General features: G+C 42.8%; 1 protein-coding gene across 1 annotated transcript in view; it reads right to left on the reverse strand.

Moving 5' to 3' along the window:
* The window catches only part of GRIN2D (glutamate ionotropic receptor NMDA type subunit 2D), a 1,598,839-nt gene that overhangs the window by 613,572 nt on the left and 972,294 nt on the right, over positions 1-12,973 (reverse strand). Inside the window, exon 6 of the mRNA XM_085616462.1 lies at positions 8,901-9,078. Coding sequence (XP_085472588.1) covers positions 8,901-9,078 — 178 coding nt within the window. The remainder of the gene's footprint in view (positions 1-8,900; positions 9,079-12,973) is intronic.

A 12,973-nucleotide genomic window follows, 5' to 3' on the forward strand; every position in this document is an offset into this window, starting at 1 on the left:
GTGTGTGGTTCACCATGACAGCTTTTATCCTGATGTTCTGCTTCTGGGGCAGAGATCACACACCAGAAACACCTTTGCATATCATGATTTAGTCCGGGTGACATTTTAATTGCGATGCTGAAATTCGCAAAATCTGTGTTACGCAAAAACATAATTTAGCTTAATTATTTCCTGCTCTAGCAAGCTCCTTGCCACTGTCCCCGAAACTCTTTTATTTGAGGTGCACGTTCCATCCGGTGACATTCTAGCAAACCAAATTTTGCTCTGAATATGTGGTTTCTCTATATGTTATGTAACTGCTTGAAATTTCATGAAAAATATTCGCATTACATTGAACATATACCTGGTCGTCTTAAAGCAAATATGTATATTTTATTTAAAATGTGAGACCGTGATTGTAAATATGAGTGTGTACTCTATGTAACCTTAAATGTCACCTGACAATCAGCTTGACTGTATCCTGCTTGCTTCTGGAAACAAGCACTGGCAATCCAATAGGTCTCACCTATGAGAGCTATTGGATTTGGCAATGTTTTGTAGCCATGCTATACAGAAGCATATGTGGTCTGCATAACATTAATTTAAAAACCTCTATGACACAGCCAGGGCTTATCCCTTTTTACATTAAAGCTAAATGCATCATAGTAGTTTTTTCATCATAGTAATTTATTTATTAATATTTTTAGCTATGCTGCTCAGAAGCCAAACCGCTATTGCCAAAGTCAAGACCTATTGGATTTGCCAATCCTTGTTAGGTCTCAGAACAACACCCTGTGATTCTGAGCTAATCAGTTAATCTCCCCAAGTGTGAAAAAGAAAAAAATATATGACATTTGGCAAAAAATCCTATCACATAAGAAAAGCAATTGCATCCATGTTCAGGTCTTAATGTAAACACATTTGGAAGCAGATACAATCTGTTGTCACAATAAAAGGAGATAACATTTGTTGTCACTTTAAATGTCAATTTCTAAGAAGAAAAGGGCTTCTTTGAAGTGTGTATGGCATAGTAAAGCAGAGCTACAAATGGCTAGAGGGCCAACAAGGACGACAGGTAAGATGAAAAAAGAAAAGTAGTGCCTCAATCACAGCGTGACTAGCAAAAGGACTGTAATCAAGCTGAAGCAATCAGTACTTGGTCTATGCTCCAGCTGAAAGAGGAGTTAGTGAAGCCAGCATGTGCTGGTCACTTAAAAGGCAGCAAATAAGAGCAACAGTGAAGGCAACAAATGTTGAACAATAGGCAGCTGCAAGCGCCTTGTTGTATACAATATCTCTCGCAAGCGAGAGTGCATGCAGCGTATGCGCTGCTGCAAGCAAGACCTAAAAATGGCTGCCAACCAGAGTCTTTGTAACCCACACCTAGCAACATGTATCTCTTCCATTTTGTAAAGTGCTCCACTGCTCCCTCAAGCTAGTTCTGTGCTAAATACTCACATTGCGAGAAGGAAAAAAGGAAAGGAAGAGAGGGAGGAAGGGAGGAAGGGGGGAAGGAAGGGAGGAAGGAAGGAAGGAAGGAAGGAAGGAAGGAAGGAAGGAAGGAAGGAAGGAAGGAAGGAAGGGAGGGAGGGAGGGAGGGAGGGAGGTAGGGAGGGAGGGGGAAGAGGGAGGACTGCATTAGTTTAAGAATTGTGAGTGCGAACAATGCAGCCTACAGGTATTGTGACTGCTTACTAATATTCAAGCAGATATTAGCCAGAGTGGCGGCACATCTGTGTGACTTTTAATATGTGTTTCCCTATAAATGCCTATCATTCAAACCCATTGTTATGTAAATACTGTGTTATAGACTATGCCTTTTCAATTGGCTGTCCTTGTACCTCTTTCAGCCAGGAATGTCTGCTATTTGTGATTCAAATGCAATTACAGTTCGAAATCATATTCAGATTTACAACTCTATTATTGGATTTTTATATTAGTTCATGGAGCTCTCCGATTAGCGCAGCCCATCCCTATGACAAATGAAAAGGCAAAAATCCAAAAGACCTTAACTATAAGGTATGAAACCAGATGCAAGTTCCAAAGTATATATTAAAAGATAAAACAAATATATTTCTGCAAAACTGATGTGCTATTCATGCTAAAATGTGTAAAGTTTGGAAACAGTACAGGGCTATCGGAGTAGCAACAATAAGCAGAAAACAGGAGCCGAGATACCTTAATGAACAAAGGGTGAGGTCAACAAGGACAGTAAAAGGCAATTGTGTAGCGAAACCCGGAAAAAAATGAGAATTGAAGGAGTGTGGGTTTAACCATTCCAACTTGAAAACTCCTACACTGACCTAATGTCATTGTTTTATATACAATAGTTTAGATCTTTGTGCATTAGATGTTTTATTTAAGATCATATAACTTAAATTCCCGATTACAACTTGTAGAATATTTGCATTATATGCACTTGAACCCTTGTGGTTCTGAGGGGGGGACTCCAGGCAGGAACTGAGTAAAGTGCTGGGGGGTGTCAGGGTGTGGTCATCTGAAAAGTATGATGAATTGCGAAGGGCATGACATGAGTGTATGCTGAGGAATAAAGAAGTGTTTCACTATAGCTGCCGTGTGGTGTACTTCATCTACATGCCGAAGGGCTGGAGAAGACGCTACTTCTGGTGACGAGTAGGGGATACGTGGCGAGAAGAAAATGAGACTGCTCTCCCTGAGAGTTTGCAATGATACAGCAAACTGCTCATGGGTGCCACATGTGCGCGAAATTGATGCAAAGCGGACTGCGACTGGCACATGTGGAGTCAAAGCCACTGCTCGAGGCCATGCACGACTGCATACGGAGTTGAAGACTTTGCAGAGGAACACGTTCAAAACACTCACCAAGAAATCACCACTGAGGTCACTGGCAAAAACACTGCGCTCCCCCTGAATATTCAGACGAAGCAAAGACAATGGCATGGACAGCCAGGTATGAAAAAGAGAAACCCACTCACTGGCAAGGACAAGTGAAGCACTTTACGACTTCTGATCGGATGTGGAGACTCAGACTCAGACTCAATCAACGGGGGTTTTGCATGCAGAGGTTGCCAGTCCCACTTGGTGCGATGAATGCTGTCTCAACAGCACGTGCTCTCAATGGCAGAAAAAGAGAGCACAAAATACAATGCAGCCATGTTTCTGAAGCCACCACTGCCTTTCGACACTTCTAAGAAGAAGAACATTGGTGCAAGATGGGCTGTGTGGATAAAAACATTTCATGACTTCATAGATGCACTAGAAGGAGAAGATGAAAAGAAGATTATCAAATACTTAAAGAACCTTGCAGGCAGTGGAGGGAAAAAAGTGCTAAAGAAAATCTCACAGACTGAAATAAAATCATACCAAAAGGTAAAGGAAGCATTAAAAGCCAAGTTAAATCCAATGTCAAGCATCAACTACAAAAGGTATATCTTCAGCCAAGCACGATAACAGGTTGGTGAAACAATGGATGAGTTTGTTGAAAGACCTGATGCACTCATTAAACATTGCAAATTCTGTGTCTTCTCCGATGAAGAAGCAGTGCATCTCAGAACCATCGATGGTTGTCTTTCTGACTCGTTTAGAAGACGCATGTTGAGAGAAATGCACAGTTTGGATAAAATGCTGATGGCTGAGAGAGCAGAAGAACGACAGGCCAGCAAGCTGCTGACCTGGAAGCAGGAACAGATCCCAAGAACCAGCCCTGACTGTGAAAAGCAAGCACATGCAGAAACGTGATGCAAGTAAGTCAACATATTTAAAGAAATCAAAACTATGCTTTTGATGTGGATTTTCATTCCTCTACGAAGGTGAATATCCAGCTATTAGACAGGTCTGTAAAGGTTGTGGGAAAGAGAATCATTTCATAACTGTGTACCGAGCCAAAGAAAAATAAAGTGCGTCACGACGGAAAGTGAATATGGACGCGAGAACATTCCAGAAGTACTCTCGCCCCACCCAAAAAAACAAAAAACAACATCAACTATGACAAGTGGAGATCAGGCAATTCAATCGTTGTCAAGTTCATTGTACAAAGGCTCTTCGACATCATCATTGAGTACCGATGAAGAAAATGAGTGTAGCCTAATGGTATCAATCAACAAGCAGCGTGCACATTTTGGATTAGCAGCATGTGAAGAAGATCACAATTCAAAGAAGAAAAGCTAAACAAAATAACACACTTCTTTTGGACACTGTCCCAAAATCACATTGAAAGTGAACGATCCCCCAATAACTTTCACCATCGGCAGTGGTGAGTCGATTAGCATCATGCCCATGGAAAAGTTTAAAAGCCTACCCCCAGTGCCTCACCTCACCCTATCAGGCATGAAGGTCTAGACATGGGCTGTGTCTGAACCACTGCAAAGCCAAGGGTTATTTACAGCAACACTCTGACACAAAAAGACATTGGTGCAAACCACCATTCATGTTCTACAAGGGACATCGTCGAGTGCCTGTTTGCTCAGCTTTGCCACCACTGCTTACAAGGTGTTCATATCCCTCAACTACTACTTCTGTGCTCAATCTGAGATCATGAGCCGATTGCCATAGTTGTTCCATAGCCTGGGAGAACTCAAGAAAATGAAAGTTAAGCTTCATATCAATAAAGATATTCACCCTGCTGCTTAGCGACATCGCATAGTTGCTTTTCATCTACAAGAAACTGTGAAGAAAGAACTGGAAGCACTCTTGAAACATGGCATAATTGAACGCTCCACAAGCCCCACACCATAGGTTTCACCCATAGTCCTAGTGCCCAAAAAGGACAGTATACATTTACGTTGACATGCACCAGGCGAACAAAGCCATTGAGAGAGAGAGACACCCTGGTCCTCGCATTGCGGATATGACCATGCAACTGAACAGAACCAAAGTATTCTTCCGTCTTGACCTGAATAAAGGATAACATCAATTTGATCTGAAGGGGAGAGCTGCAAGTAAATTACTACCTTTTTTAATCATATTGGTTTGTTCAGATACAAGAGACTGAGCTGTGGAGTATCATTGGCTGCTGATATATTTCAGGATATCATTTGCCGAAGAATTCAACCTGTCACATATGCTTTCAACTAAGTGATGACATACTGGTTTTTGTGAGAACACAAAAAGAACATAACAAAGCTCTCAACCAAGTGTGCCAGTTACGAACTGATGCAGGTATCTCTCTGAATACTGCAAAGTGCAAATTTTACCAGACCAAACTCAAGTTTTTTTAGCCTATATTCACTGATGGGGGAATGACCCCAGACTCAGATAAGTTGCACGCACTGACATCCACTTGCCCCATCCCCCCCAAGATGGTACCATGCTGAGATCCTGCCTAGGCATGGGCAGTTATTGCTTAAGATACATTCTCAACTTTGGTACCGTGAGTGCCTCATTAAGAAACTCGACAACGCGAAATGTACCTTTTCATTGGTCTACAGAATCTGACAGTAGTTTCAGAGACATTAAACATGCGATTGAGAATGCAACTGAAATGGCCAATTTTGATTCTAAGTTACATACCAAGGTAACGGTTGATGCAAGCCCAGTTGGGCTAGGGACAATCCTTGCTGAACACAATGGTCATCCAAATGCTCAGGGACATATTGTGGCCTATGCCAGTCATAGCCTGTCAGAGACAGAAGGCGCTTACTCTCAGCCGGAGAAAGAGAGCCTGGCTGTGGTTTGGGCCTGCAAACATTTTTAATTATTCCTCTATGGAAAGCGGTTTACTGTTGTCATAGACCACAAGGCACTACTCACAATTTTTGGAAATCTAAAGGTCAATATGCCCCTCGAATTGAGAGGTGGGGATTAAGACTTCAAGAGTATGACTATGAAATTATACACAAGCCGGGGAAATATTAAAACCCCGCAGACTACTTTTCACGAGTTCAGCTACATCGTCACAGCTGTACATCCAAGACAGCTGAAGCATATATCAACTTTATTGTGAAATCCAGCACCCCAGAGGCTCTGTTGGTGGAACAAATCATTGGTGCCACCAATGCTGACAAGAACATGGCTGTTAGCAAAGAAATCATTGCCACGCAATCATGGGGAAGAAATGCATGAACCATTGACGAAGATTTTGAGTTTCAAAAGTTTTAAAAAGGAAGAGTTTTCAGTCACCCAAGAAGGCATAATACAAAGAGGTTTGCAAATCATTCTACCCAAAAGCCTAAGGCAGAGAGTCGTCGAGCTTGCTCATGAAGGACACTGTGGTACTGTAGCCACCAAAAGAGCCATATGAGATTGAGTGTGGTTCCCCCAGCTAGATGAGTAAGTAGAGAAGGCACTTAAAGCGTGCCACATTTGGAACTATTTGTCGCCTAAGGTGACACAGCACCCGGTGACAATGTTTGACCTTCCTGCCCATGCTTAGGAAAGGTTTGCTGTTGATTTCTAGGGCCCTTTAGGAAATGGACACCATCTCATGGTAGTCATCGATGAATACTCACATTTTCCTTTGGTGAAAGACTTGTTGTCAACAACCCATGGGAAAGTCATAGAATGCCTAGAGGACGTCATTGCGACATGGGGAATTCATGAAATCCTGCAGTCTGACAACAGACACACTTCAATAGGAAAGAGTTCTAAGAATTTCTTGTCTGATTCAACGTCAAACACCAAAAGAGCACACCTCTCTGGCCAATCGTGTTGTTGAATGATTCATGGGTACCCTCATGAGAGTCATACAGTGAGCGTCCCTGGAAGGACTCGACCTGAAACGAGCCTTGTCCCTCAGAGCCTGTAATCAACTTTGCACTCGACAACTGGTGAGATTCCAGCCTCTTTCCTATTTGGGAGAATCATCAGAACAAAACTGACACAATGGACCTCGGATTGGTTCGTCAACACTGACCAAGATCGAGACACTGACGTGACTCAGAAAACGCAAATGATGACCTATGCCAACCAGCGTCACCATGCCCAGGAAACAGTCTTTGATAAAAATGATGACAAAAAATGGACACGCTTTTTGCAGCTGATCCTCTACTGATTGTGGTGCACAAAGGACATATGGTGACAGCACATCAGTCGGGACAGACCATCATTCAAGACACATCACATTTTAAACACCTACCACACCATTTGTCGACACCTGAAACCATATGAGAGATGACCCTACTAGCAGGTCTGGCTCAAGTGCCTAAGTTGCTGATGCCCGATTCAAGGTGGATCCCGATCATCTTGGATCACCCGAGTCAGCTAACAAGTGCAAGCGCCTCGCCAACTAATTGAAGAGATGTGATTTCTAATGATGTCTGCCACTTTTTATTTAACAAAGGGGGAGATGTAGCATATTGGTGTTAAACACACAAGGACCCTCATGGTTCTGGGACGGACTCTAGACAGGAACTGGGGAATGTGCTACGAGTTGTCAGGGTGTGTTTATCTGAAAAGTATGATGTCATGTGCAGTGTGTGAGTGTATGTTGAGGAATACAGAAGTGTTTCACTGAAGCTCCTGTGTGGTGTAATTAATTTGCATGCTCCAGGGCTAGAGAAGATGCTACACAACATTTACTGGGATAGTGGTGTATACCAGTACTTAATTTGTGACAGATGGGCCCCAGTGGCACATACTTGTCAAGGATGTCACTTGGAAGTGGTCAGGGATCGCAGCTGGAACCTTTAGCTTGCTCCCTGCTACTCCTGGCTCTTTCTTTGTGACCCCTGGCTCCAGAGGAGGCAAACGTTTTACTGAGAAGCAATAGGCAGCAGGGCCAATCTTTCATTTTCAAAAAGGTGCAAGGAAATAGAAGAAGGATAGCCAGTACAGTGATACTTCACTATACAGTGTATTCAGTATACTGGCAACACCCCTTCTATTTCCAAACCCTCAACAGATATAAAGGGGCAGCTGCTCTCCCTGCAGGACGCCATGCTGCTGTTTCCTGGCTAGCTGTCTGCGTGGCCAAAGGGCAGGCATGGGTAAGAGAGACAGTCAGGAGCTGTGGCTGCTGAACAAACAGATAGGGTCTGCCTCCCATCCTTGGCAGCGAGTTGTTCTTCCATGGAGCCTTGAACACTCCTGGGAGTAGCCATGCGCTTTATAAGTGCCCAGTAACATTAACATTAACATTAACCCTTCACAGGAGTAGGCATCTTAAATGTCTTGGGAACATCACACATGCTTTTACAAATTAAGCATTGGTAAGAAGAACGAAAGAGCTACAGAATTAGGCCCTCTTTACAAGTTGGCTAGCATTACCAGTAGTAATTTCAGCACTGGAAACTCCATTATCGTAACTTGGGGGCATTTCCCAGAGCGAAGTTCTTGAACTGTTCAGAGTTCATAAGGCCAAAATGAGGGATAACTTGCAGAATCAGAGTAACTCTGCCTGAGTTCCTCACATTTACCCTCTTTCAGCCTCTTTTCCCCTTTTTCATCCCCCTAGATATGAACTGGTGAATAAGTATAGGAAAAATCATAGGCACATGGTATTACTGCACAATTTAAAATCCCAGGAATCGGGTACAAACATTGTTTACACCAGGTCCTGTATTCCTAGTCATCTTGTCATGGGAGACTAAGTAGGGTGTTACAGGAGGCAGAAAAAGGAGCAGAATAGATGACACCTCTAATCCACACCTGCTGTTAAAATCTAGGAACTTTCCCTCATCTAAAAATAGTGGATTTAACGTTGACCTTTTAAACAGCAAATATTGTGGTTTCATTAACACAAGCACAGGTGAGTTACACAAACCACGTCTCTAACATCGCCTATGAATTCAAAACAGAATATACCCACATCTAAGTGACATTATCCCAATTCAGGCCATAGTAGAGCAACTCAAATGCCAGATAAATAGACTCCACTGAGCGTGTGACTTCTTCGATATTGTGGGTCAAACAGTAAAACAATATTCCTATTGCTAGTCACATAATTACTTAATGGCCCTCATCTACGAGTCCTTGTTTGAGGTTTACCATTGGCTATGACGTACCTCACCGATCATGCCATTCCACACTCCCTCAATCTTCTTCCCATGCTTCCCATTGGTGACCAGGTACAGATCATAGGTGAAGCCGATTGTCTTGGCGAGTCTCTTGAGTATATCGATGCAGAAACCTTTGCAGCACTGTTTCACGAAGATGATGGGATCGGTGAGGGAGCTGGTGAGGCTAAGGGGGAAAAGATGACAACAAAAGCACGTCAGGTGAAAAGAACAAATTCTGGTTTCTCATTCAAGAACTGAAGTTGGCAGTTGTTTTAACTGAGTGCTACAGTAATAGTAACCTACATTAAAAGTCTCAGCCAAGCAGTGAGGGGCTGTGTTCTAATAAGAACCTTTATCTCCCCTACTGTCTCTTCTGAGATGCCGCCTCCTCGTGATCCATGTCTCGACTGGACATGATCAGGAGAGTTGCATTGTCAAGCAAGTAGTGTGAGAATCTGAATGTTTTAATTGATTGGTAGTGCCTTTACTCTAGCTAGTGTTATGTGAATCTCACTTGTAAACAACTCTTTTCTAAACATTAAGGGGCATATTTACTAGCCCTTTGCGCACTTTATTTGACGCACCGGCGGCGTAGTGTGCCTGCCCATATTTACAAGGTCACGTAAAGTCACCCTGCGTGTTTATTCAAGGCCTTGTAAATCTGGGACTCTTGCACTCATCACTCTGTGTGAAAGGGGAGTTCCATGGGTGTTGCCGTGGGTGTTCCCACGCAACATCCATTGAACCTGACACATTCCCAGATTTATACCATTTTGTAAAACTGGGAATGCCTCTGAATCCTATGCCTCTTCAGGGGAGGCACAGGAATAGCGCAACGAGGAGAAATACTTTGAACTCTCCTCATTTTTTCTTATTTCTATCCGTGCTGCATTCTGTGGCATGCATAGAAAGAGGAAAACGCCATTAAGGATTATTTTTGTGCAGGAATCTTTCTTCCTGCACAAAAACAATCATCCCCGCAGTGCACGCACCCTTGCCAAATGATGCAAGGGTGCCTGCGCTGGCACATGGCAGCCAACTGTGCGCAAGAGAAAGCTGTTGTTAATACGACACATCCCAGTGCTTTAAAAATGACGCAGCACGGCACAGATAAATGGCTTGCGGCACCGCTCTGCTTTCTATCGTTGTAGATGAGACCCCTAATGTACTAACTGATTTAGCTATAAAGCATTGGTGTTCCTAGGTGCTATTTTCTGTTTATAAGGACGAATAATAAAGCTTTACAATCTCTCTAAAATGTTTCCTAATTATGTCAGAGGCAGCAGAGTAGAAAACATGTTGTGCAGACAATGTCTGCTCTGAGTTGGTTGATTCACACATTAAGCATGATTTCTGTCTATGCTGGACATCACCAAAGGCTATAACACCCTTTGCTGGGGGCATGAATCACTATTAATTGCCTGCCCAAGAATGATGGGCCAATGGTGCGGGGGACAGAATAAGTGAAAGGAGGAATAACACAATAACAAACTGATGGATAGAGAGGAGAGGCCGAAAGCCCCTACAAGGAACTATATAACACATGTATTTGAGCAACATTTATTTTAGCAACATGAAAAGGTGTTGGGTAACGCCAGACCTAACAAGGAGCTCCCTAAAGCTCAGAGGGCGTAGTTGTTCATGGGGGGAAACACAACACAAAAAAACATCTAGACCACCAAAGGCAATTTGATGAAAGCCATTCAAGTCATTTTTCAACTAGATTTCATCATTTGGTTCAATTGCATTCTCACGAAATTGTATTTTCCAAAATCAACAGATGATGCGCTATAAAAACAAGAATGTACTTGCTTTTCAAAGACCTTTGCAAAAAAAAAAATATATATTAAAATAAAGCCAAGTAAAAATATTAAAATAAAAATCTATAAATATGGACGTTTGTTGCATTCTGTAGTCGAAAGATTAAGGAGTATGAAAAATTCCCACAGGTATTCAATATACAGTAAAATGTAAATAAATACAGGTGAGGCCTGTGATCATCAGAGACTTCGCGAGTCCCCACAGTCGTTGCTTAGAGGACGCGCGCGCACAATGTTGTGAGTTAAAAGCCATCCTTGCCAAGGCTGTTTGTACTCACTTCACTCAGGAGGACAATACACGAGTTGTGAAATATCCGTCCCACACAACCAAGACACTACTTAGGGCATACAACAAAACAGCATTAAAATAATTATGGTGGAAACTCGCAACAACAAAAAAAATACAAAGACAACATTGTCAAGTAGTGAAGGAGAACAGAAGCTGGAAAACAATTTGCAAAATGAGGCTTCCTTTGCAAGGCCTAGAAAAATTCAATGTCTCCCCTGGCCCCGCATTCTATGGTAAAACTTCCTTAGGTTTATAGTAGCAGCTCTTGCTTTGTGTCATCTTTGAGAAAAGCAAAAAAAAAAACAATGGCCGGCTGCAGGCCTTTCGCGTATTCCTCGAGGCACAGCATGGAGTTAAACTGTCGTGGTTGTGACTGTGAACACCAGGGAGGGAGTTTGGAAACATTTCTCATTGTTGAGAAATTGACGACGTTATCTTGCCTGTGTGTTATCCAGACGGCGCACCACGGACAAGATAAATACAACCGCATCCGGGGGCCGGTGATTACGGCATGCGTAGTCGCGCGCCACAAGTCCAATACCAGGCGCAGAACCAGCAGGGTCAGGCGCCGGGGCCATGATAACACCGCAATTATATTTCTGCAGCTGGAGGGAGGGAAGCGTAGAGCTGCCCAGCGGCAAATCACATTGATCTGCAGGATGAAAAACAAGGATATTTCATCTCCCAAGCTCTGAAATGGAAATCTAAAAGCAATGTGGTCTATTGTGTGGCAAAAGACACAGCTGGAAACATGGGCACGTGCCCGAAAACAGCGAAGAGTGCCTGTCAACTCCTTCCAATTTTCTGCTGGTGCCGAAAGTACTCGAGAAGGGGCGCGTGAGCCGAGTGGGCACACCGAAAACAACCTGGATCCAACTTAAGTACAGCCAGAAACCCAAATATCTTCGGTCGCTCTCAATTAAATTAGTTTATTTTGAATTTTAGAAGTCAAACTATATACACAATCTCAGAAATCACTTGCAATAAATCTCCTAAACATATCAACAAAATTACCAATATCAATAGATAGAAACATACCGCACAAGCAGCAAATATGCAAGAAAGCAAAATTCACATCCTGCATCACGCTCATAAATTTTATAAGTAGTCAAACACATCAGAGCAAACCTTGTTTGTTAAATAAACTCATAGAACAATTACCTCTTTATCGCTTGTGCAGTTCTGTGACTTGAAAAATGGTGTAACATACATGGCTATTTACCATAGTCCATCTAAAGCGAGGTTTGAAGAACCATCTCTAAGGAAAAGTAATTGGGTCTACTCTCCCTATTAACTTTCCAAAATCATCACCGCTCTCACAAATTATCCCAGTCTGTATTCTATCATTCGTTCATGAATCTTAATGGGCTGAGTGCAAGACTAGAAAGATTGTTGTTTCACAAGCAATTTTCAAAAGAGGCGGTGTCAGATGAGCATACTTAAGATTGATGTAAGTAAGAGCACTTAGGCGCGCAATAGGTACTCTTTTCTTTGAATTCATGATGAATGCATGTCAGCTCATTATTTTCAGGATCCCCAGACAGACTTAAACTGGGACAACCTCTAACTCTATTTCATGCACTTTTCAGGGTCCTCGTCATAATGCCTGGTGGCAGCGTACTTTCCAAAAATGTACCTTGTGCTCCGCTTCATCCCGAAAGGCCACCCTTTTGAGGTTGAAAGCTGCTGTTCTGGAGTGGTCAGGGTTCCCTTCTAGCGCTTTTCCAGAGAGTGGATTTCATACCCTAGTTTTTCTAACTTACCCCATATGGATTTAAGTATGCCACGCCCCTTCGAGATACACTCTATTTCTATTTATTTATTTATAGAGCGCCCGAATCACCCCATTAGGGTATCTCTGCGCTGGGACCGCCGTAGAAAGCCAAGGAGGGACAATCAGAACAGTGAGGTTTTCAGCATCTTTCTAAATGCCAGATAGCCTGTGCATTGACGCATACGAAAGGGGAGTT

This window comes from Triturus cristatus, chromosome 7 (genome assembly GCF_964204655.1).
Source record: "Triturus cristatus chromosome 7, aTriCri1.1, whole genome shotgun sequence".
In the NCBI taxonomy this organism is placed as follows: Eukaryota; Metazoa; Chordata; class Amphibia; order Caudata; family Salamandridae; genus Triturus; species Triturus cristatus.